This window comes from Equus caballus, chromosome 26 (genome assembly GCF_041296265.1).
Source record: "Equus caballus isolate H_3958 breed thoroughbred chromosome 26, TB-T2T, whole genome shotgun sequence".
NCBI lineage: Eukaryota > Metazoa > Chordata > Mammalia > Perissodactyla > Equidae > Equus > Equus caballus.
Window position 1 is genome coordinate 35,533,147 of NC_091709.1, and position 26,145 is coordinate 35,559,291.

A 26,145-nucleotide genomic window follows, 5' to 3' on the forward strand; every position below is an offset into this window, starting at 1 on the left:
ACCCTGGCTGGTTTAGAGAATTGGGATTTCCTCCAGTCCCACAGGGGAGGATAGACTCTGGAAGAAAATCGGAGCCATTGGGCTGGCAATTTGTTGACAGCTGTTGGAATTGAAAAATAATCTTTACATGTAAATTCAACTCTTCGTCTACGGTAACCATGTAGATGTTGAAAGGGAAGGTTCGTTATTATCTTTCTCATCTGAGGTGTCTGAGAGACATCGAGAACTTAACTATGTCAGAAATGAAACTGTAACCGACAAAAGGGATCTTCTCGCTGCAAAGACAAGTCAACCATCGAGAGGCAAGGGGGTAGGAGACAAAGGGTCTTTTTATTACAGCTTGCTAGCAAGGGGGGAGATAGTAGACTAGTGTCCCAAAGAACTGTCTTAAAACCACAAAAATTTGCAGCAGTTATACAGGGCAAATGGGCTGAAGGTTGGGGGGCAGAGGTCTTGGAATGTTGACCATCTGGTCTTGTAGTCCTTGAGACTCCAGATCATCCCTTTGTCCCGTCACTGGTGATGGATACCAGCAGAAGTCTTTTTCCCGGAGGTTGTTACATCCCTGGGAAAATTTAGAGAACAAAGTTATTGCCTTATCGGAATAGAGAGGTCTATGTATAAGCCAAGGCTATGAAAATAGCAGAGCACGCATATTTCTGACAAGCAGGTGGACTTATCTAGGCCACATGCAAACTACAGCATTGCTGACAAAGACAGGGGAGGTGTCTTGTGGATCAGGGTCATTTATAGTCCTAACATGGTTCCTCTCTGTAAGATGGCTTCCTTTATGCTAACCTATAACCATTGGCTGTATTTATCTTAGCTATTTAGGCGGCACTAACAAAACTACTCATCTTTCCCCTCATACCGGCTCCACCCACAGTCTTCCAGACCATCTTATTTAATAACGACCTTGTGCATCGTGCCAAAACCCTGGAATCATCCTGGACCCCTCTCCTCTTGCACTCAACGTCCTAACCATCAGAAAATCCTATTGGCATTGCCTTCAAAATATATCCAACTTGGGGCCCAGGAAACCAAGTGTGGCAAGAGTTGGAGGCTGTCCTCCTCTCTGCCTCGGCAGGAAACCCAGCCACACTCCAGTACCAGAGACTACAGAGCATCTGGAGGCAGCCCCCAAGGCATGGAATTGGGGGTCCTCATGATGGGCAGGAGCAGAGGGAAATTTCTCAGGTGGCTCTGTGGACTACGGATGGGAACAAGAAGCCAGAGCAGAAGAGGAAGAACGAGGCCGTGTGAAGGCTGCAGCTGACATTCTGGTTTGTGGGTACACGTGAGCTGCTACTTTGGGTCTGCCCAGAAATAGCTAAGGACACCTGGGGACGGGAAGAAGCGCTAGTTTCCAATAGAGCCGGTGGGGGCTCGTGCCAGGGGGAAAATGCAAACGGCCTTTATTTTGTGGCTACAGGCTGCTGGGCTCTTTGGCGCTACAGTTGGATAACTCCAAATACATATGATGGGGATGATGTTTTGAAAATATTAAACCACTGCATTTTTGTTGCCCTCTTAAATCGTAGTCCCTGGTAGCCTCCCAACTCCAAGTTTGAGCCATGGGCCTCTCAGTCCCAGGAAAGGAGAGGTTGTTCACTCCTAGAACAAGGAATTAATTGCTTTGAGTTCCGAAGATGATTTTCTTGAGGCCATAGCATGGGGTAACCAGGCATCCTGATTTGCCTGAGACAATCCCATCTCCTCTTGTGGGCTTGGCATTATTATTAATATTAATCCGTTTAACTACCAAAGGTGTCCCTGTTTGGACAACAAATTACAGTTGCCCCTCTTTAGAAGATAATAGTTTGAGGGGCTGGTCTGGTGGCGTAGTGGTTAAGTTTGCACGTTCCACTTCAGTGGCCCAGGGTTCACGGGATCCCTGGTGCGGACCTATGCATTGCTTATCAAGCCATGTTTTGGCAGGCATCCCACATACAAAATAGAGGAAGGCGGGCACAGGGCCAGTCTTCCTCAGCAAAAAGAGAAGGATTGGCGGCAGATGTTAGCTCAGGGCTAATCTTCCTCAAAAAAAAAAAAAAAAAAAGAAGATCACAGTGTGAAAAACTTTTGTTGAGAGAAAATGATTTTCTAAGTTCCTTTAGCGTGCATTAACAAATCAAGAGTCAAGCCTTGTAAAAAGATTATAGAATTTTACTTGAAATCGGGGTAGCAAGAAATCAGGGTAGGGGCTGGCCCGGTGGTGCAGCGGTTAAGTGCGCACATTCCGCTTTGGTGGCCCAGGGTTCGCCGGTTCGATCCCAGGTGTGGACATGGCATTGCTTCATGAGCCATGCTGTGGTAGGCATCCCACATACAAAGGAGAGGAAGATGGGCATGGATGTTAGCTCAGGGCCAGTCTTCCTCAGCAAAAAGAGGAGGGTTGGCAGCAGATGTTAGCTCAGAGCTAATCTTCCTCAAATAAAAAAAAAAAAGAAAGAAATCAGGGTAGAAGGTAGACCAGTGGTTCTTAAGTGTGGTTAGCAGACCAGCAGCAGCAGCAGCGACATCTCTAGGAACTTGTTAGAAACGCACATTCTCAGGTTCCACCCCAGACCTCCTGAATCAGCAACTCCAAGGATGGGGCTGCGTCATTTGTGCTTTAACAAACCCTCCAGGGGGGTTCTGATGCAGCTAAAGTTTGAGATGCTCTGAGGCGGAGAAAGCAAAACACCTTTTCTTCAATATTGTGGGAAGAAAGGGACAAGGAGAGAGCCGCAGAGGAAGTAAGCGGTATGAGCCACGCAGGTCCTCGCTGCCTCTCTCCCTGTGAGTTCTGAGGGTTGACGGAGAAACAGATGGAAATGGAAGACCTTGCGAACTTTAGGAGCACTGGTGGCACACATACAATAATGGGCAGAGATGGGGAAAAGCTTAGAAGATGCTCCATGTGGAGACATTCCAACACGGCACAGGGACAGGCCAGTTGGGTGTGGACAGAGGTGGCAGCGTAGGGAAGTCTGAGGCGCAAAACATGGCCTGTGCCTAGCACCTAGGGCACCCAGAAGTTGCTGTGGATCCCAGTGTTGGGATATAAAAAGGCTGAACTGACGGGTGGACCAGCAGAAGCCTAGGGGCAGCACAAAGAAGAAGGGACTTGGTGACAAGAGGCAAATGGTCAGAACCACACATGACAGGCATGGGACCAGTCACAGTGCAGCTGTCACCAGTCGGGAAACCAACAAGAGCCCTGATGACATCACACGGATGTAAGGCCCCTCCTCCATTGCCACCTGACCTCAGCCAACCAGATGCCCAGGGTCCATCCTGGAGTGGGACAGCAGGAAGGAGAGGACTCAGCACTTATCAGTGACACACCAAATCGTCCACAATCTGAGGAAGGCAGTCTGCAGAAGCACTGTGGGGCTTGGGATGACTAACAACCTCCTCGGGGAAGTGTCTAGCACCTACGATAAAATAATTGAGCGATTTCCTCTTAGACTTTGATGAGATTAAGAGCCAACGTTAAGCAGTTAAGATCTACCTGCACTGTCTTGTCATGAGTCACCTCAATTGTTGACCATCAGCTGGTGTTAAACAGATAATCTTTCAACTGACAGCTCTTTTTTGAACCTAATGTTAACAATATTATCTGGTTGGGGCCGGCCCTGTGGTGGCCCAGGGTTTCGCCAGTTCAGATTCTGGGCGCAGACATGGCACCAGCCACGAGGCCATGTGGAGGCGGTGTCCCACATGCCACAACTAGAAGGGCCCACAACTCAAATATACAACTATATAGTAGGGGGATTTGGGAAGAAAAAGCCGAAAAAAAAAAAAAAAAAGACTGGCACCAGTTGTTAGCTCAGGTGCCAATCTTAAAAATAGAAAGAAAGAAAAAAACAATATTATCTGGTCACCTTCACTTCTATCAAAAGTTTTTACCAGAAAGGAATGTCTGAACTTGCTTTATTAGACTCTTTGTTCCTCTGCAGCAAGTTTAAAATAAAACTTTATATGTGCTCATAGCAAATTCATATCTGAGAAAGTTGTTTTAACACCTAAAAGAGACTGAGTTAACCTAACGAAGTGGTTTTCAAAGTGTGGTCCCTGGAGCAGCAGCATTAGTATCACCTAAGAACTCACTAAGATACAAATCCTTCAGCCACACCCCGGGTCTAAAGAATCAGAAACATAGGGGGAGGAAGAGACTTTTGGCTACGGCCATGTGAAAAGGTCAGCAAATCCTCTCCCCAGAAACCAACTATAAAGTTAGATAAAATGGAAAAAAAACAACGATGTCAGTGCTCTGGAAATTGACCAAAGGCATACAACAATCTGAGAAGCGTTTATGCTTGAAAAACTGCTGAACTTTGGGTAAGAACATTGGCTGTCTGACCATTCTTGCCCAGGACCGCTTCCATCTCCTGGAGCCCAGTGGGTGTGGCGGTTCTGCCAGGACAAGGCAGGCCACGAGCACTGGCAGCTACGTGCATGGTTGCAGGGGGCTCACTTGATCTGGTGTGGTGAGTGATGCCCACGTCCAGGGGCACTGTCAGTGGAGGTGATGACAGCCTTGCCTTTCAAGAAATACTATACTTCACACTGAAAGTAAGTGACATCGGAGGGCAATTTAAATGCACAGGAAGAAATGAAAAGCGTTGGAAATGGTAAATATGTGGGTTAATATAAGAGACTCTATAAATATAATTTCCTCATTTCTTCTCTTAACTTCGAGACATGAGTGTATAAAGCAATAATCATAATACTACATTGTTGGGTTTATACCACATTTACATGTAATACATATAACAATAATACAAAGAAGAGGGGAGAGAATTGAGCTAACTTGGAGCAAAGTTTGTATTTTACCAGAATTAAATTAGTATTAATCTCAACTAGGTTTTGAGATGTTAAGATGTTATAATCTACAGAGTAACCACTAATAAAATAAATTTTAAAATAGTAAAAAAAAATTAACAGAGGAATTTAAATGACATACTAAAAAATATTTAACAGAAAAGAAAGCAGTAAAAAAGGAATGGAGAAACAAAGAAGATAGGAGCCACATAGGAAACAAATAGCAAAATGGAAAATGTAAATTCAAACATTATCACATTAAATGTGAATGGTCCAAACATCCCAATCAAAGAACAGAGATGTTGAGCTTAGATAAAAAGGGTAAGATGCAACCATTTGCTGCCTGCAAGAGACACATCTTAGATTCAGAGATACAAATAGGTCAGAAGGAAAAAGATTTACTATGAAAGCAATAACCATAAGAGAGTTGAGGTGGCTATCTGGATATCAGCTAAAAAAGACTTCAAGACAAGAAATATTACTAGAGACAAAGAGATGTTTCTTAATGATAAAAAAGTTATTCTATCAGGAATGTATAACAACTATAAACATGTATGTGTCAAATACAGAGTCTCAAAAACACGAAAAAAACCTGAGAATTAAAAGGAAATGTAGACAATACAGTAATAATAGTTGGAGATTTCAATATCCCACTTTCAATAACTGACAGAAAACTAGACAGAAAATCAGCAAGGATACAGAAGACTTAAACAGTTCTATCACCCCAGGCAGTCTAATTGATACACGTGGAATGTTTCACTAAACAACTACAGATACACGTTCATTTCAAATGCGACAGAACATCCTCCAAAACAGATAAAATGCCAGGCCACAAAATAAGTCTCAATACATTTAAAAGGAATGAAATCATACAAACTCTATTCTTTTAATTCACTATGGAATTAAATTAGGACTCAGCAACAGAAGGAAATCGCCGAATATTTGGAAGTGAGGCGCTACACTTTAAAGAAACCCATGGGTCAAAAAAGAAATCACGAGAGAAATTAGAGAATGTTCTGAACTAAAATAAAATGAAAATGTAACATATCAAGTTACGGGTGCAGCTACTGCAAAGCTTAGAGGGAAATTTATAATCCACACTAGAAAAGAAGAAAGTTCTCAAATCAATGGTCATCCTGCAAAAACAGAAACTAGTTTAAGAGGCAAAGCATTTATTTGGGATCAAAGAACTGCAATTCAGGAAGCACAGATTCAGGTAGAAACCTAAATAGTGTCCTCCTAGGGAGTAAAAGCCAGGGGCTTTTAAAGGCCAAGAAGGGAGGTTGTATTACAAAGAATTTTAATTGGAGTTGGAGGCAGAGAGCTAGTCTCAGTTAAACATTGATTGACTATTGATTCTGTCTTCAGAAGGTCCACAATCCTCAGTCTTTGTGATCAGGACGTCTGTTCTCCTTCAAACTTTTCAAACAATTGCTTGCAAAACAATTGCCATTTTGTTCCAGTCCATAGGTTTGGCCCAGTCCAAGGTTCAAGTGAGCAAGGCAGTTTCTCTAGAAAGGCAGCGCTGATTCCATTTTAAAATGGCTCCATTCTAGTCACTTTTGACACAATAAACAAAGCTTCAATCTTAAGAAACTAGACAAAAGAAAAGCAAGACAAACCCAAGGCAAGCAGAAGGAAAGACATAATAAAGATTAGATTTGGAATCAATGAAATAGAAAATAGAAGAACAACAGAGAAAATCATTGAAACCAAAAGTTGGTACTTCGAAAAGAGTTAACAAAATTGACAACTGCTTAGTTAGATTGACCAAGAAAATAAGAGCAACACACAAATTACCAAAATCGAGAATGAAAGAGGGGACGCTACAATCAACCCTATAGAAATTAAAAGTCTATAAGGAAATACTATGAACAGACAACTCTATACCAACAAGTTAGACAATTTAGATGAAATGGACAAATTCCTTGAAAGACATAAACTACCAAAACAGACTCAAGAAGAAATAGAAAATCCGAATAGACTTCCAGTAAGAAATTGAATTAGTAATTAACAATTCTCCCACAAAGAAAAGCTCAAGTCTTGATGGCTTCACTAGTGAATTCTACCAATATACATATATATTTTTTTGGAAGATTGGCCCTGAGCTAACATCTGTGCCCATCTTCCTCTATTTTATATGTGGGACGCCTGCCACAGCATGGCCACAGCGGTGCCAGGTCTGTGCCCAGGATCCAAACTGGGAAACCCTGGGCCACTGAAGCACAGGGCATGAACTTAACCACTACGCCACTGGGCCACAAATATTTAAATACAAATAACTCAACTTTCATAAATTCTTTCAGAAAATAGAGGAGGAGGGAATGCTTCTCAACTTATTCAATGAGACTAGTATTATCCTGATACTAAAGACACTACAAGGAAAAAAATTACAGAACAATATCCCCTAACAAAGTATCAACAAATCAAATACAAAGGAATATATATTGGGGCCAGCCCAGTGGTGCAGTGGTTAAATTTGCATGTTCTGCTTCGGTGGCCCGGGGTTCACTGGTTTGGATCCAGGGTGTGGACATGGCACCGCTTGGCAAGCCATGCTGTGGTAGGCGTCCCACGTATAAAAGTAGAGGAAGATGGGCACAGATGTTAGCTTAGGGCCAGTCTTCCTCAGCAAAAAGAGGGGGACTGGCAGCAGATGTTAGCTCAGGGCTAATCTTCCTCAAAAAAAAAGAAAAAAAAAGAGAAAGGAATATATACTCTGTTCAAGTGGGATTTATTACAGGAATGCAAGGTTGGTTAAACATCTGAAACTCAATGTAATAAACCAGATTAATTGAACAAAGGACAAGAAGCATATGATCATCTCAATAGATGCAGAAGCAGCATTTGACAAAATCTAATACCCTTTCACATCAAAAAGTCTTAACAGACTAGGAATAGATGGAACTTCTTCAGCCTGGATAAAGGGCATCTATGAAAAACCTACAGATAACATTGTACTTAATAGTAAAAGATTGCACTCTTCCCCCAACTATTGGGAACAACCCAAGGATCTCAGCTCTTACCCCTTCTAATCAACATTGGACTGGAGGTTCCAGCCAGTGTTACAAGTCCAAAAAATGGGAGAAGACTCTCATAGACATTTCATCAAAGAAGATATATAAATAGCTAATAAACACAACAAAAGATGCTCAACATCATTGGTCATTAGGGAAATGCAAATTAAAACTACAATGAAATACCACTACCCACTCACTAGAATGGCTATAATTTAAAAGACAAATAATACCAAGTGTTGGTGAGGATGCGGAGAAAGTGGAACCCTCACATGTTGCTGACGGGAATGTAAAGTGATGCAGCCACTTCGAAGAACTATTTGGCAGTTTTTAAAAAGTTAAACAACAGTTAAAAAGTAAACCAAAGAGAAATGAAACTGTATATCCACAGACATGTATACCAATGTCCTGGGCAGAATTATTCACGATATTCAAAACCTGGAAATAATCCTGTATGAGTCTGTTAGGGCTGCTGTAACAAACTGAGTGGCTTAAGTAACAGAAATGGATTGTCTCACAGCTCTGGAGGCTGGAAGTCTGAGATCAAGGCGTCAGCAGGGTTGGTTCATTCTGAGGCTGTGAAGAAGAGTCTGTCCCAGGCATCTCCCCCAGCTTCTTGGGGTCTGCTGGTCATCTTTGGTGTTCCCTGGCATGTAGAAACATCACTGTGATCTCTGTCTTCACCCTCACAGAGTGTTCGTTCTGTGTGCGTGTCTGTGAACAAATTTCCTCTTTTAATAAGGCCGCTACTCATACTCGAGGAGGGCTCCACCCTACTCCAGTATGATCCCATTGGAACTAATTACATCTGCAATGACCCCACTTCCAAACAAGGTCACGTTCTGAGGTCCTGGGGGTTAGGACTTCAGAATGTATTTTGGAAAGGACACAATTTGAACTTGAACCCATAATAACTCCTAATGTCCTTTAACTTGTGAGTAGAAAAACAACTTGTGGTATATCCATGCAAGGGAGCAGTATTTAGACACAAAAAGGAACTAACTACTGATACACGTTACAACATAGATTCAATACTACAACATTACGCTAAGTGAAAGTAGCCAGATGTAAAAGACTACCTACTGTAGGACTCCATTTCTAAGAAATGTCCTTGGGGCTGGCCCCGTGGCCGAGTGGTTAGGTTCGCGCGCTCTGCTTCGGCGGCCCAGGGTTTCGCCAGTTCGGATCCTGGGTGTGGACAAGGCACCGCTCATCAAGCCATGCTGAGGTGGCGTCCCACATGCCACAACTAGAAGGACACACAACTAAAAAACATACAACTATGTACCGGGGGGCTTTGGGGAGAAAAAGGAAAAATAAAATCTTTTTAAAAAAATTGTTTAAAAAAGAAATGTCCAGAAAAGGCAAATTTACAGAGGAAAAAGCAGATCAGTGGTTGCCTAAGGCTCAGAGTAGGAGAAGGGATTAGGCAAAAACCAACACGAGGAAACTTGTTGGGCTGATGGAAATGTTCTAAAGGTGCATTTTGGTTGCCAACTACATAAATTTACTAAAAAAAAAAAATCACTGAAGTGTACACTTACAATGGGTGAATTTTTCTATAGTACATAAATTTTATATTAATAAAGCTGGGCTTTTTTAGAAAAAGAAAAAAGCCTCTGGGGCGTGGGGACCAGCAAGCTTTGGTTTCACAAGTCTTCCAGCTGATTCTAATGTTATTAAGGTTTACTCTAAATCACTGCTCTAAAGAGACCGTCTAAAAGAGAGATAACATCATTAGCATATCTAAGTGGCACCGATTCCTACCCACCCAGAGTGGTAAGGATCACGAAGACAAGGATATTCCCTAGAGGGAATAAACAACTGCATTTTCTCTACAAATCTGAATAGCACGGTGTGTTAAGTTTGATACAGAGCCCAGACTTAGGGGTGACCCCAAGGCTCAGACTCATGTCCAAGTGGACGCTTCCAGCTCGGCACTTCAAGTTTCCTCCAGCACCCAGATGTACCCTGTCCTGAATTAAGCTCTCTGTTCCTAACTTGCTTTCCTCATTCACCCAGTCTCTAAGCCCGAAACCTGGGAGCTAACATGGCCTTCCCCCTCCCTCGCCCTGCACGACTAGTTTGTCACTGAGGCTTGAGCTTCCATTTTCATTATCTCTCCCCTTTTTCCCAGTAACGGCCTTAAGCCAGGGCCTTATCACTCTCTGCCTTCAGACTCACCCCACCCCCTCTCAACCCACCCACTCAGATATCCTAGGCACCATTCTTACATATGAACATAATCATGCCACTCCCTGCTAAACTCCTGTAGAGTTAGAAATTGCTGGGGCCAGCCTTGTGGCCTAGTGGTTAAGTTCAGCGTGCTCTCCTTCGGCGGCCTTGGTTGGGTTCCCGGGCAGAGACCTACACCACTTGTTGGTGGCCATGCTGTGGCAGTGACCCATATACAAAAAGCAGACGAATTGGCATGAATGTTAGCTCAGGGTGAACCTTCCTCAAGGAAAAAAAAAAAAAAAAAAAGAGGAAGATTGGCAACAGATGTTAGATCCAGGCAGCTCTTCCTCTTGCTTTTGATCCATATAACAGAAACCTGTTTGTGCTTGTTTAACCAAATAGAGGTTTATTTTTCTCATGTGATGAAAAGGGCCAAGGTAAGCAGCCCGTTTCTAATGGACACCACTGTTAGTTTTGCATGTATCTTACAGGAACGTAATGTGCATTTACACTTCAAATATACAGTTTGAACATTTGAACACAATGGGGTCCAAGCACAGTGTTTTTCAGAAAAGCTCCCAGGTGGTCCTACTGTGCAGTCAGGGTTGACAAGCACTACACCTGGCCCAGGTACCTTTGATTTACAGCCAAGCTCTGGAGAAAATTACCCGAGACGACAGAGGGGGCGAGAATGAGCCAGAGTGCAGGCTGGAAGTGCTAAACAGGTAGCGTACGACATGCGTTATTGCCAAGATTGTTAAATATATAGCTGACTCTCAATTAGAGTTTGCAAATTTCTAATCCCAAGCTGTTCACTTCTGCTTACTCACGATCTAAATTCATTTTTATACTTTGCCCTCTCCAGCTTTCAATAATGCCCCAGATACCTCATGATTCTCTGCTATCATCTAACAGCGTTTACTGGCAAGAGCTTTTGGGTTTGAGGATTTCCTACCATTAAATATCTGCAGGTAGGACTAGCTAATACCACTTTCAACTATTTCTAATTTGCTTTCTAGTTATTAGGGCTTTTGTTTCTCAGCATTTAAAAAACCTCTCTCTTTGTACTTTGCTTCTTGTGCATTTCCATTAGTTCTGACATTTTCCTACAATTCATAAAAACATGTTTTTCATAAGCAAAGGCCTTGGTGATAATCCCTTTGTGATGTGTGAGGTGAAGGAGATTAATAGAAAACTACACATTTACTGAGAAATGGCCTTGGGTCACAGAAGGAAAAATGATTTATGGAAAGAGAAAGATGAAATAAAGGGGAAAAGAGACAAACGAATCCTAAGAAAGGAGGAAGAAGGAACGGAGGTGCGAGACTGAACTTCTGGTCTACCTTCTTGCTCACCTCCTAACTACAGAGGTCCCAAAACACAGATTTCCGTTCTCAGGAAGGCCAGAATGCCACACTCTAAACTGCTTAGTCATCTGCACGCCTGCAATCTGATCTCAGGCATCCAGACCTCCTCACCATTCCTGACAAAATCAGCCCCTCTGGATTACTGTGCTCCATTCTGACTGTCAGATTCCAGCCACGTTCTGGGACTTCTTGGAGATAAGGACTCTCCATGGGATGGGCCTGGTATAACAGTGAACTTTTCAAAATTACCTGAGTTCTCCAGTCACACCCCAGTTGGAGAGACGTGAACTCTGTCACTAGATTATGGGGCAGGAGCGCCCCAAAGCCATTCGATTACAGGATCTCAAGGTCGACATGAATAGGCTTCTCTTCACTTTTACAGGACAGGGACAAGAGCACAAAGGGAGGCCCTTATACTATGTGTTAGATATTTAAACATTATAAGTCAAGATAACCCAGCCCAATAAAATAGAACCCATCCTCCTGCCTTAACATATATATAGCTTCATGAAGACGTGGAAGGCAGGTTCAAGTTTGGAATGCTTGGACTTCTCTGAGTTCTGTGTAGGAAGGTGGCAGCAGATTGAGAGGCAGCCCCCTGTCCCTGGTCTTTCCTCTTTTCCCTACCCCAGGCTCCAGGCTGCACTGAGAGGGGACTATGGTCAAGCTTAGGTGTGTACTGATGGTGGGAAACAGGCTTGCAGCTATTTGGGCAGGAAATTCCAGGGTCCTGGGTACTCAATGCGTGTTCTCGAACAGTGGTTCTTGATTACAGGCAATTTCGCCTCCCAGAGAACATTTGGTAATGCCTGGAGAAATTCCTGTTGTCACAGCTTGGAGAGGGGGTGCCGGGGGCATCTAGTAGGCTGAGGACATCCTGCCATGCACAGGCCGGCCCCCCATGACAAGGAGTTATCAGGCCCCACATGTCCATAGTGCCAAGGCCGAGACATCTGCTTTAGGAAGACACAAATACTGTTCAGATTCACATATTTAAATTCCTTAACCCTGTTCCAGGAGAGGAGGAAGGTTCTGGGTGGCAGCATCTTCTCAGTTCCACAGACTCTTTCTCCCATGGGAGAAGTGGCCAGAGGAGGGACAGAACGGGGGCCTCTATAGTGTGGGACCCCCTTGCCCAGGTGTGAGGGCGGTACTAGGAATGAACCTCAGGGGTCCCCTAATCCCGCAGGACACAAGCCCTTCCACTGACCCCAACAAGGGGCTGTCCAGGCTTTGTCTACATATCTCAAAAGAAGAGACTTAATGTCCCAGGGCCACTCTTTGTATCCGTGGTCAGCCTCAGTGCCAAGCTCTCCCAGTGAACTGAAATCTGACTCTCAACTTCCTGGAACCCAAAGAAACTGCGGCCTTGGGCAAAGGCCTTTTGGCTCTCACTTGCACATTTATGCAACTGTCTAGCACATGCCAGTTATCTGGAGAATACTAGTAAGTTCAACAAGCAAAATCACAAACGTACACTTTTCAGAGGATGATAAAACAATGTGGATTGTGTATCTCTGACAGAGGATGACTCAGAGTAGGAAGGAAGGGAGAGAGGGAAGAAGGAAGAAAGACCAAAAGACAGAAGGACTGGAAAGCACAACCCAGACATGGCTGGAGCAGCCTCTGTCCTTGCTTCACTCTGGCCTTGAATTAGGCCTCAGTATTCTGCCATCCTCACAACTAAATTGCACAAAGTAAATGGAGCAGAAGTCCCCAGCAGGCAGAGCCCCTTCAGGTGTGCCCCTTTTTGGCCTCTGTCTGCGGCTTCTTTCTCTACACTTCTTTTCAGAGCACTTTCCCCATCTCTTCTTTTTTTTTGTGAGGAAGATTGGCCCTTAGCTAACAACTGTGCCAATCTTCCTCTGTTTTATGTGGGATGCCGCCACAGCACGGCTTGACAAGCAGTGTATAACAGGTCTGTACCCAGGATCTGAAGCTGCGAACCACAGGCCACTCAAGCAGAGTGCATGAACTTAACCACTTCGCCACCCAGCTGGCTTCCTCATCTCCTATTTTGAGTCAAGTGGCTCCAGCTTGCCCCCACCTTGTGGACTTCACTGGGCATGAAAAATACCCAAAAGCCAGAGGTTCCCAAAGTGAGGTCCCAGACCAGCAGCATCACTGGTACCTGGGGACAAGTTAGGAATGCAAATTCTGGGTTCCCACCCAGACCCACGGCGTCAGAAATAACAGCAACCCGCGGTTTAACAAGCCTTCTAGAAGAGTCTAATGCATGCTTCCAGGTGAATTTAACCTCCACTCTGAAAACAGTTCATCCACCTTTGTTATTCAGGCACCGGCTGGGAGGATGGAAGATAAAGATTCCTCTCTCCTCATGCCCCCATCCCACCAAAGTCTATCAAACCATTCTCCCAACAAAAGTGTGTGTGTGGGGGAGGGTTCTCATTCCAAGCCATATTGTTGCAGACAAATGCACGCACATTGCAAACAGAAAAAAAATTCTAAGAGAAGAACATCAGTAACCTTTGAATTTGCACTCCCCAAAAGTACCCACCGTCCCCTGTACATCTTTCTAGAAAGTTCTGAGCACACAGGTAAATATGTTTACACTTTTTAAAAAAACCCACAAAAGTAATTTGTATTGTTTTCTCATTCCATAATACGTTTTTGAAATATCTTCCTTGAAGGATAAGTAGCATTTGGTGTACGGAGGTATCATAAATTATTTACTCTTCTCCTCGACTGTCGTGGCAGTAGAGTCAGACGAAATACGAGAGAGGCATTGAAGTCAATCTGTTGACATTTTGGCATTTTTAGGGTTGTGGCCTTGCCACACAGGAACAATTTGAAAAGAATACAGAATTCTTGTAAGCAAATAAGCAGCTCTATGAGCTAAAGACTAAGAAAATTGCACAGAAGAAAAGGTGAGGGCAAGGATTGAGATATACCGACTTTACACACCCTCAGAAAACCAGAAAGCAAGACAGAAAATGAAAACTACGAAAGCACCCAGCTTGACGCGTCCCAATTTCCAACTAAATGAGACAATGTTGTGACCCAAGGCAGTTATAACTAAAGATATTTCCAGACAGAGTGACTTCAGATCTTCAAGGCGTGCACGTATACCTCATTTTCCCAGTTTCGCCTACTGCGATCCACAGGTTACACCTTTGAGAGAAAAAATGTTTTTTTCCACGCTCAAGGTCTCCGGGCGGTTCACGGCCGCAAGGCGGAGGCAGCCTGCAGCGCCGAGGACAAGGTTCCCCACGTGGCTCCTCGGCCCCGCCCCCGGCCGTTCCCGGCAACTGGCGTCGCGAGGCCTCCGGTAGGGAGGGGGGCGCTGAGCGCGCGGGCGGCGATTGGTTCCAGACCAGGGTGGGCGGGGCGCGGAAGCCGCTGGGGGGAGGGGACTAAGTGCGCGGGCGGTGATTGGTTCCAGGCCAGGGTGGGCGGGGCGCGGGGACTCGGCTGATAAAAAGTGAGTGGCGCGCCCGCCGCGCCTTGCGTCGGCGTCTTCTGCTGCGTCTGTGGTCCCTTCGGATCTCGGAGCAGAGCGCGACCCCGCGAGTCATGGCGCTGAAGGCCGTGTGCGTGCTGAAGGGCGATGGCCCGGTGCACGGCGTCATCCACTTCGAGCAGCAGCAGGCAAGGGCTGGGCCGCGCCCGCGCACCTGTGCTCCTGAGGGCCGGCCAGGCCCCGGGCCGCCCTCGCCACGCCCCCGCCGCGCCGGGCCGGCGGGTCCGAGCCACCCAGGGCCTGTGGCCCGGAGGCTATGCGGCGCCCCCGCGCGCGGCCGCGGGTGCTGAGTCACCAGGCGGGCCCGGCGGCCGCGTGCGTGGCGAGGCCTGGGCGGGGTGCGGGCAGGAAAGGCCTGGGCGGGGGTGTGGGAGGAAACACCCAGCGGGTCCCGTGGGTGCCAAGAGCCGCGGCCGGGGAGGGAGGAGAGAGCGCGCACGAGGAGAGCTGCTGGCGTCAGGGCCTCCTCGCCCGCCGCCTCGGCGTCTGCGGGCCAAGGCGGAGACCCTTCCTTGCAGGGTCATTTTCTGGGTCTCGAGGATCCTGCGCGCTCCGAGTTGCGCAGTCCGAGGCCCGGCCCGGCCAGGAGATCCTGGAGTGGCGGGGCGGGGTGGGGGAGGGGCCGGGACTCCGGGACGCCGGGAGGTCGTCGCATCCGTTATCCTTTTGGGGTTTGCTTTCCGACTTGGGCTCCCTAGGTTAGGGATCTGCAAACTCCGGCCCGCGAGCCTGTGCCTTCCCAGGGCTGATGTTTGTGCAGCCCTCGAGCTAAGAGTGGTTTTTATCTATTTGTGTTTAAAGGGTCGTGAAAAACAGGAATATGCGACAGAGACCGAATGTGGCCCTTTACAGAAAGGTTTGCTGACCTCTGCTCTGGGTCATGTTCAGGCTGTAAGGGCAAAGAAGATGACCCTGGGCAAAGCTCCTTTTCCTCCTCCAGCGCTCCAAAAGTCAGATCTGAGCAACTCCCTTGCTGGAGGTTTTCCAGAGCAGCGACTTTTAACTCTGGGTGTCCAGTAGACTCATATGGGGAGCTTTAAAAAAATGCAGATACCGGGGCCCAACTCGAGATCAGTTATATAAAAATCTGTCAGGGTGCAGCCTGAGCATTGCTATTTTTTAAGTTTCCAAGGTGGTTCCAGTGTGCACCGTGGGTTGAGAATTTCTGTAGATAGTGGGTGTGGTTTGGGAGATGGAAGTAAGGACACCTGGACCGTTGTTTACATTGCATGGAATTGTCACTTAACTGTTCTTGGAGTCGTTTGACCCAATTCTCTGTGAAGCGACTTTGAAATTGCTCTCCAATAGGCCCGTTACTGATGTCGTCGAAGACAAACTTCTGAACAAATCTCGTAAAATAAAATATGCAGAAATACTCATTATTGATAATATTGCAAGACACAGGCGTGTAAGGAAGGTGGTTGTGATAAGAGTGTTCCCCAAATCTTAGTGAGGTTACCACCCGGTGGGAGATGGTTTATGTTGTACTTGGCTTCTTAATCGTGACAATATTTAATACATGAATGAGATGTAGGCTTTGAAGAGGTTTACAGAAATGCGAGAGGACAGGAGAAATAATCTAGGGAAGTGTCCATCTATGAAATTTATGTGAAGGAGAACTTAAACTCTAGCTTAATTTTTTCTTTATGAGGTTTCCACGTTTTCTGGAAAAGGCTTTTTGGCATTTGACTAAATTTTGCTGTTTTCCTTTGCCATACTTTCTTCTGTCCTCCTCTCTCCTCCCCACATAATTCCCGGATACTAGAGCCTCAGGGATCCCTTCCCTCTGGCCAGTGAGAAATGGCACTGCATTCAGAAGCCAAGATGTGAGGCCATTCGTGACCCAGGTTCCCTTAGCTTTTCCACCGTCCCTGAGCCACTTGTGTGGCTGGCGCCCTCTTAAGTTCCAAACTTCATTTTCATGCTGCTGTTTGTACGGAATGAAGACCCTTGAGAGTTAAGCATCACAGCTCCACAGATAGGCAGATATACTAAACTGGCAGTAAACTGTGTTTGTTTGGCCTATTGAGTGTTTAAAATTTTGGATTCGTTTCCAGTCCTCCACCCTCCTCCCCCAATTTTTAAAACTCAGAAATTTTTGCCAATAAGTCCAAAGTCTTAGCTTCTCTTGAAAAATTTGGAGATCTGTCCAGACTGAGCCTTCATTAGCCCAGGGCAACACGGGGCATGGGCCAGTTGACATTCCTTCTTGCGTCCCTGACCTGTTTGACTCACTTGAGGTAAGAGCCTGGCCCTGTAGGGTTGTACCCAGGTGGCTTCCTGCTGAAATATGTGTGCTCTGTGTGTCACCCGTTCACTGGCGGCTTAACACAACCTGTCCTCTTGGCCATTCTGGGCTTTGATGACACAGTGTGTTTTGGGGGGTAACATTCCACATTTGAGTTTTTCCAAAATTAAAAGTTGTCCTTAGAAGAATCGAAGTATATCTGTTCTCAAAAAGAAAAGCAAAAAAGGGCAGCAGTTGCCACATGACTTCCTTTGAGTGGTGGTATTTATCCAGTGGGAAGTCAGGTCTTCCAGGTTAGCACCTCTTGTAACTGTTGGCCCTGGCTGTTTAAAAGCAAAAGCAAACACACCATCCCGTGTGTTACTGTGTGGTGTTGATGCTGTGCATATTTTATTCTACTCCTAGGATCTCTGCCTGGCTGTCACAGTAGCTGCCTTGATTTCTGTGTGCAGCCACGTGGTACCGTTACCCGTCACCATTGCTTGAATGGTGGTACCTGTGTTTTTTCTTCTGCTCTGGTGTTTTTATTGTCCTTGCTTTTTGGTCTCAGTAGTTAGACTGGGAAGGTTATCTAGATTTCAGTGCCTGAAAACACTTGAGAAACAGTACCTCTGTTTAGACCAGAGCCAGTCCCGCAGGGGCGGTGGGATAGGGTATTTTCTGGCTATGAAGCAAAAATATCTATGCCGGAAACTGGAGATCACCCCTCTTAGTGGAGAATGCAGAGCAGGGATCCTCGGTAGCCAGGTGGACATTTCCGGGGGGCCTTTTTCTTTCTTCTTTTTTAGGGCAAATGTGTATGTTTGCCTTATGGAAGAGTGCATGAAGAAAGCAAGATGCTGAAGTGGATGATGTGCTAACATCTGGGTTAAAAAGTTTGCTGTGTACACGTAGACTCACCATGTCGAGTATAACCGACTCAGAAGTATTTACAGGAAGAACCAGCGCGCGCTCAACTGCGTTTGAATGAGCGGTCAGCAGCTTGCGGGAGGGTCACCGCTGGGATGCTGCAGGCCCGGGGTGTGACTCAGCTCTTTTTTAACTCCCAAGGCCATGTTCTTTCCACTTTCCTGGGACTGGTGGAGATCATTCAGCACTTGCTCTCTCAAACTTGTTGCGCTTTTCTTTGAATAAAGGAAGGTGGGCCCGTCGTTCTGAAGGGATTCATTGAAGGATTAACCAAAGGCGATCACGGATTCCACGTCCACGAGTTTGGAGATAATACACAAGGTGGGTGCTGGGCTCCTCTAGTGGCCCACACGGTTTAACCTAGTAGATAAACGGGACCGAGTAGAATTACCCCTAGACTTTTAAAAAAAAGGTCAAGTCAGTATGACTGCTAAGGTCAGCCTTAGGGAGATAGCCACAAAACTGGTTTTTGACTCTTGAGTGTGGAAAGGAGGGGGAAAGTGTTGATGTTTTTTTCATGATTATGGCTTGATTATATAAGTCTCAGGTGTTTTTCAAGAAAACAAAAAATTCCGCTCCTTTCGTATCCTCTGCAGGGATCTCAGTGTTGGTGAGCTGGGGTTGGGGTGGGTGCTTCACGCGCAAGGTGCGTTTATCTGCATCACCCTGTAAGAATAGCTCCAGGCCTCCGAACCAGAGCCTGAGGGTGACAGACGTAAGATACCAACCGAAGATGGAGTGTCAGCTGTTGATGCTTTGGACTGACTTTCATTTTCTCTGTGTGGCCAGTTAACAAAAGTTTAAGGGTTAAATTGCACTTAGTGATCTTTTGCCACATTTGGGTTATCTGAACTTAATGTTTACACTTTTTATGATGAGAACTGGACTTGTTTTGCTGGCACTTTGTTTATTGTTCCATAATTTGGTTCCTGTAAATAGTGATCTCATGTCCAGATTTGATCCATTTCAGTAATTATGAAATTCTCAAGTTGCTTCTTGGTTTATTGCCTTTGCTTTGGGAGGCACTTGCCCTGTGGCTTTGAGACTCTGCTACTTCCTGGGTGGGGTGGACCTGGGGGCCGAGGGGATAGATGGCAGGTGCAAACAATGGGAACTTCCCGTCAGCCTCTGAGTGGAGAAAGCCATGTCATGAAAGAACCTCCTGCTCTTGGTGGCTGTGTTCTGTGTGAATGGCATTCCCTGGCACACAGGAGTGCCGTTTTTACAGAACACAGTCTGAACGCCGCCCCCTGGGGTTGTGTGAGGCCGCAGCCCTTGGACATAAGGTGCATTCTATATTCTGCATGCACCAAGTAAAGGCCACGGACAGGAGAGTTGCTTGGGTGTAATGTGTTGCTGGGGAGGTAAGTTTTTTATAGTTAAGGTATGGTACCTTTTAATGACCTAGGGTCATAATCATGGGATTTTAACAATAGAAGAACCATTGAAGATCAACTCTCAGCCCTCTTATTGTACAGGGCAGTGAGGAAACCGAACCCATAGCAGGGTGTTAACTTTACCAGTGTCACGCAGGCATTAGAACTTGTGTCTCCTATCTGCCCGTTTTGTTGAAGGTGTTGCATCCTGTTTTTATTAGCCTAGAAGTCATGGTGTGGGTCAGTACTTTATCCATTTGAGGTTTTCTCAATGACCAGTTTCTTTTTAGAATTTTGGAATTTTGTTCCATAATTTGGCTACTTTTTTTTGGTAAATAGGCTGTACCACTGCTGGTGCTCACTTTAATCCTCTGTCGAAAAAACACGGTGGACCAAAGGACGAAGAGAGGTGAGTGAGAGAATGCTGAACTCGTATTGAAATAATGGTTGTGGCTTTTTGGGGTCGATATGTGTATACTCTTTGCAATTGCACGCGATGATAACTGAGTGGTGTCCCCCTCCTCTGCTCTTGCATTTGTTGCCCCCCCATGTCACCCCCTGGCCCCAAGTGCTAGAATGGCTTCCTCCCTGGGCTGAGGAATTGACAAATGGGGACACTTAAAACGATTTGGTTTTGTAGCATTTATTGAATATAGAACTAATACAGATGCCAAAGGGAACTAATACAGGAAGTGTCATGAATAACAGTACTGTCAACCACTAGCAAATCATTATGGTGAAACCTAGGAAGCTTTGTAGATAAAAATTTGATATTGAAAATTCAGTGAGACTCCATTTGTATGTGTTTATTTTCTGAGAGCCTTTCAGGAAGACAATAAATTTAATAAGCACAAGGATTAGTTTATGTTTATAACAGAGGCCTAGGGGCATAGCTTTCTTAGCCATGCCAGAGTTAACCGGCAGAACTCAGTAACTAAGAATTTTACCCTTTGGTACTTTACCTCTGAAATCGAGGTGCGCCCTCATCCCACACCTCTTCCCAGAGCATTAGTTTGTAGACTTGAAGCCTTGTTTGAAGAATGTCTAGTTGCTTGTTTTTAAATTTGTATGTTTCCAAAATTTCGGTAATCTGGAAAAGTGGGTCCTGTTTGCTATTTACCATATCCACCTCTTAGTCCACCCTCATGTATCTGTTTGACTCAGTCAGTTTTTAATACGGCTCCTGAACTATCCTGATGGTAAGTTAAATGAAAATCAGTCCTAATCTCTCTGATGCTTTGTCACTGTTAGGCATGTTGGAGACCTGGGCAATGTGACTGCTGATGAAAATGGTAAGGCTGATGTGGATATGAAAGATTCTGTGATCTCACTCTCGGGAAAGCATTCCATCATTGGCCGCACAATGGTGGTAAGTTTTCTTATAACCAGGATATGCGTAAAGCTCCTCCTAAGCCACAGTCATAGATCTTTTCATGATTATTAATCCTGGTTTGTAAGGATCCAGACAAATTGTACCTTTAGTTCAGATTAGGAAAGTTATTTTCTTGGATGATTACAATGAAGATGTATTAATGATCTAGGTCAGTTAAGAACACCCTTCTGCTAAGACGCGGTCATAAAGTAGATCACATTTGATCATAGGAGATTTATATTACGGAAACAGTAGTCTGTAGTTTTAAAATGGCCAGATTTTCTTGCCACAGTTGGTTTTCCCCGTTGTAGTTAAACAGAACACTTTGTGGAGTCTAAAATCTGGGGCGGACCGCGACATTAATACTCCTTCACGTTGGCAGGTTATCATCACTTTTTAACACGTGGGAAGTGGTTGCTCCAAGTGACCCTTGGGAGCTGCGTCTGGTCCACGCAGAGCAGCACGTAGTGTAGGCTCTTGCCTACCCCAGAGGATAGTTAATGTTCACTAGCCTTGCAGTTGACCCTGTGTCCTTACAACTTTGTCAGTGCTTGATAAGCAAAATTTAAAATACTGTTGTTTAAATAGTTCAGTAGTTTTAGGATTTACCTCTTACTTAGAGGCCTCTTGTTCATTAGGCACGATTTTGATGGATGTTTTTTGGTTCACCTTCCCTTTCCTTTTTGCCAAAGCAATTTGTACTGTGAAAGAATGCTGACTATAACTGAGGTTACTAAAATTTCTCACGGAGGATTAAGACCAGCATGTGGTGGCTGTGTGATGTTTGGGTTTTTAGTATTTCATTTAGAGAAAGCAACACGTACCTAGTATGAAAAGGTAACTTATGTCTGCATCATCAAGAAAAAGCTTTAAGTAGTTTCTACTTTTTACTACTAGATTAAATATTAGTACATTTCCCTACAAGTAGGACTATTTTAACATTTTTTAAAAAATATTAAATGATTCTTAAGTCTTTTGGGTATTGTTGACAAGCGGTGGTAATTACTTAATAGCCCTAACTTCTATGTTTTTAAAATTTCTTAAAGGTCCACGAGAAACAAGATGACCTGGGCAAAGGTGGAAATGAAGAAAGTACAAAGACGGGGAACGCTGGCAGTCGTCTGGCTTGTGGTGTGATTGGGATCGCTCCGTAAACATTCCCCGTGTCATGGTCTGAGTCCTAGTAACTCATCTGTTATCTTGCTAGTTGTAGAAATTTAACTTGATAAACATTAAACGCTGTAACCTTAAAAGTGTAATTTGTGTGACTTTTTTTTAATTGCTTTAAGTACCTGTAATGACAACTGATTTATGATCAGTTGGATGATTTGTTTAATTTTATAAAACTCATTCAATTAAAATGTCCGTTTCTATCTCTGTATTTTGCCAGACTTAATCATATATGAGTATTAAACTTAAGTGAATTTCTTCAGTTCTCGTTCAGGTCTACAATAAACAAGTACCCTATATGGCACTGTATCTTGAACCTAGTGAAGTATCTAAATTGAAATTCCAAATTAGCTTGATCCCTCAGACACAGAGCTTAAACAGGTAGAGTAGCGTGTTGACAGGTATTGACTATTTCATAGAGCTCTCTTTTGAAAATGTTTTAAATTTTAACAGCTGGTCTTTGGCTAAAGCTAACCTGAAATTTAATCTTTGACAAATAGACTATCCTGTCACCTTTAGAGAAATGAAGGTAGTTTCCCTGCTTAACCAATATAGCATTTTGATTCAAAAGTGTGTAAGTTTATTTTTAAAAGTAAATGTTATGGTCTAAGAGCACTTTGATAACTTCTAGTGAAACTGAATGGCAAGTTACAGCCTCAGTTAGCTAAGAATAAGATTAATTTACCTACCTGCCAAAATGGCACATTTCTGTAGACTTGTGAACATTTAGTTTATAATAAAAGTAGAGGTTGGCACAGCCTACTTTCAGATTAGCCATTTAAAGGAATAACATTGTAAGATGGAACCAAGGAAATGTTTGATTGTGGGTTCTGGAGGTTTAAAGAGAAGAATTTACACACCCAATTCGTGAATTCAGGTCTTTCTCTTAATGTAAATACTTGTGCTCCTGTAAGAGAATGCTTTAAATGAAACGTTAACCTAACTCAGGTTTGACTATGTGCATTACGGTTGTTTATTAATTGAAAGTTGTAGAATATTTTTGATAAGCCAGAAATAAGCTACAGTTCTGATTGATCATAAATATATGATGTACTTTATCAAATGTAGATTACTTAGGAGAGGAAAAGCTAATTCGGAAACAGACAATTTGTAGTGCCTTCAGAGTTTTAAAATTGGTAGTAAAGAACCGTGTGCTCACAACAGGTGGTTAAAACTGCTGTCAGCTGGGTAGAGAATCTAAAAACAGTATTTAACAGATTTCTCTAATGTACAGTTTGGTACGTATGCAGGATAGGACTGAAATACAGGGACTCGCTTGTGACCTTTAAAGCTTCACGTGTAATCGCTACCACTTAGTGTTTTTGGGGTTTTGTCACGTGCAAACACGGTGTTCTCACTACTTTCACTTGGAAGTACAGGGCTGCAAGTCCTTGGAATCTGAACACTAAATAACCAGATGTGTCTTCCCAGAAGCAGTTTCAGCTACGACTTTAAACTTCTCAGTGGTCCTACAGAAAACTAAGGAAAAGTTTTGTAATTCGAGTCTGCCGATACGAAGCAGGTTTTTCTTATTTCTAAAGATAGATAGAAACCCAAGAAAACTGCCCTAGAGAAATTCTGTCCATCAGATCTTGCTGCAGAGTATACTATTTAAAAACCAAAGTAATACAGCAGCTTCGCCTGGGGATGAGGACACAGAAAAGTTAACTGCTAGAACACTGAAACTTTAAAAATGAAGTGGAGGAAGAAAAAAGCTTCCCCGAGCCTAACTCCTTGGGCTGGGTCCCGGCAGGTCTCTTCCTCGGCACTGGGTAGGCAGCGGGACGGACTGCTTTTCTGTACTAGTTAGGTACAGGTTTGGCTTGGCTTTGGATGTCTTCATGTAGTAGTTCTTGGATAAGCTACAACTATTTTTCCTAGTTAGCCCAACAATTTTAGGCAAAAGAGATAAAGTACTCTGGCAAAACGTTAGTCTACCTCTGCCCAGCAGGGGAGATTAGACATTGGTAAAGAAAGGCAACAGGCAAGGCTTATAGGAAACAACAGGTTGCATTTAAGTCCTTAAACATATAAAATAAGACAAAAAGCTTTCAGGTTGCAAATGTTAACCTTGATTTCTTTCACCCTTTTGAAAAACTTAATGGGATGGTAAGAAAAACACCCAACCTTCTAAGTAAGTAAGTAATACCCAGGCAATCAGATAATTTATAGTACAAAGTACTGGTAAGATGGGATCCAATTTTCCCTCCAGCAAAATTTCTCTTTACAAATTAATTAGGGCACCATTTACCACAAAGCCAATGGTAAAAAAGAAAACCTTGATTGAACTGCAAAACTAACAAGCTTTTCAATTAACATTAAAACCTTTACCTTATGATTGAAATGCTAAAAATCAAAAGTATTAACAGATGAAAGTGTTTGAGAATGACTACATAAAGATGTCTATTTCCATCAGAATAAGTCTAATTTAGACTCCAATACAGTATTAACAGCTCAAACTTTGATGGTGAACAATCCTTTTCCACCTTAATGCAGTGTAGGAAGAATAGCACACATTAAAGTTTGTTACGAAAATAGAGTTTATTAAAAACATCCCTATTGTTTTTGAGGAGCTTTCACCGTTACCTTGTCTTAAATTAAAAAAAAAAAAAATAGCACTTCTAATTACGATTTGTAAACTTTTTAAAGTCAAAACTTTTAAAAAGTTACAGCAAAAAGGGTAATATTTATTCATATTTTCAGTATTTTTTGTTATTTTGTGGCTATTTTTAAATAGAAGGGAAGCAATCAAATTGCTTACAATTCCCCACCAACTACTGTGGGGCTGTGATATAGCAGGAGCAAATATAATACAGCATCTGTACACCTCAAGCTCTACACTCCAGGAAGTGTCACTGTCACATTTTGACAAATTCCAGTCTCTAACGAGGAGCCTCTGCTGCTGAGCCAGAATCCTTCTCGGGTTCAACGGATGAGGTAGCCTCAGCAGGTAACTCTTCAGAAGGTTTTACAACTGCAGACTCAGACTCCCCCTTATCAAGTTCTGAAACAGTGTCTACGTTTCCCACTTGGCTAACGGGAGGTTCAGCGGTTTTGTTACCACCTGCCCTGTCTGTCACCTCAGGCTTTTCCTTTCCTCGGTTTTCTTCCTTCTCTCTACGAGACTCTCTATCTCTAGAATCTCTCTCTCTGTCTCGATGCCCACTAGAGCGTCTATTTCTCTCTTCCAAGTCTCTGTGCCTGTCCCGGTCAGGGCTCCTTCTTCCCCACTCTCTCCTTTCACGATTACTATTATCTCTATCCTCATTACGGTTCCCATACCGTTCCCGGTCATTTTCCACCCTATTTCCGAAAGATCTTCTTCCAAACCTTTCTTGGTCTCTACCTGAATTGAACTGCTGCCTGTTATCATTTCTAAATGGTTGTGGTTGCTGTTGAGTTGGTGGTGGTTGCTGAGCTGGTGGCGGCTGCTGCGGTTGTGGCTGTGGTGGTGGCTGCTGCTGCGGCTGCTGCTGCTGCTGCTGTGGCTGCTGCTGCCTTCCATCTCTGTCTTCAGGACCCCCTGGGCCTGGCCCTGGGCCCCCAAGCCCTGGCATTCCACCAGGCCTAACAAAGGGGCCATGTGGTGGAAAGGGACCTTTCATTCCATGAGGTGGAGGCATTCCAAAGCCCCCTGGTCCTGGTGGTGGACCTCTATGCATCATATGTGGTGGCATGGGACGAGGTGGCATCAAAGGAAATCTCTGTAAATGAGGCGGAGGCATTCCTGGTGGGCGCTGGAGTGGGATCAGGCCAGGGCGGGCACCAAGAAGACCAGTGGATGGTGCCTGGAGCCCAATTACAGGACCAGGTGCAACTCCTTGAGTACCTAAAAGGCAATAAAAATAAAAATGTAATAAATAAAATAACATAGAAGATGGCATTCTATTTTCAACTACTTCCTGTGAAGCTTGAAGCAAAATGCAATTAAATCCAGAATCTTCAAATTTCATCTTGTTTGCCAGTCTACCTGTCAGAAACTCAATGTGAGGGCCCAGTAACAACCCAGGGCAAGCAGTCTTAAAGATATATATATAAAGATATGTATTACTAGTACATGTATATTAGTATCTAATATAGGTGGAGGTTGAGATAAGCTGGCAAAGGAAATTGTAACATACCAAATTTTAGAAAGAGTATGTCAAAATCTCCTTATACAGCTTTCATTAGTAGCAGTTTTACCACTCAAAAAACTTAGAAACACACTGAGAAACAACT

General features: G+C 44.1%; 2 protein-coding genes and 1 long non-coding RNA gene across 10 annotated transcripts in view; 1 reads left to right on the plus strand and 2 right to left on the minus strand.

Moving 5' to 3' along the window:
• Positions 1-311: 311 nt before the first annotated feature.
• On the minus strand, positions 312-14,635 carry LOC102150273 (uncharacterized). 5 transcript variants are annotated; one of them, XR_011432774.1, is made up of 5 exons: positions 14,462-14,601; positions 14,066-14,161; positions 8,910-9,014; positions 8,345-8,540; positions 312-565 (listed from the first exon to the last, which is right to left on the minus strand). It is a non-coding gene; the product is annotated as an uncharacterized lncRNA (long non-coding RNA). The 5 variants fall into 5 exon arrangements; XR_011432776.1 differs by lacking the exon at positions 14,066-14,161 and having other exon boundaries at positions 14,462-14,635; XR_011432773.1 differs by lacking the exon at positions 14,066-14,161 and having other exon boundaries at positions 8,910-9,091; positions 14,462-14,605.
• Positions 14,636-14,805: 170 nt separating this feature from the next.
• Positions 14,806-22,010, plus strand: SOD1 (superoxide dismutase 1). Its single transcript, NM_001081826.3, is given in 5 exon segments — positions 14,806-14,980; positions 18,237-18,330; positions 19,725-19,794; positions 20,637-20,754; positions 21,804-22,010. Coding segments are annotated over 5 exon segments (465 nt in total). The 5' UTR covers positions 14,806-14,905; the 3' UTR covers positions 21,912-22,010.
• SCAF4 (SR-related CTD associated factor 4) overlaps positions 20,013-26,145 on the minus strand; it is a 61,954-nt gene continuing 55,821 nt past the window's right edge. For 2 of the 4 annotated variants that reach the window (XM_023630008.2, XM_023630006.2), the window contains exon 20: positions 20,013-25,756. In XM_023630008.2, the coding sequence (XP_023485776.1) occupies positions 24,810-25,756 (947 nt within the window). In that variant the 3' untranslated portion in view covers positions 20,013-24,809. The remainder of the gene's footprint in view (positions 25,757-26,145) is intronic. The other 2 variants (XM_070252089.1, XM_070252090.1) reach the window with 1 other exon arrangement.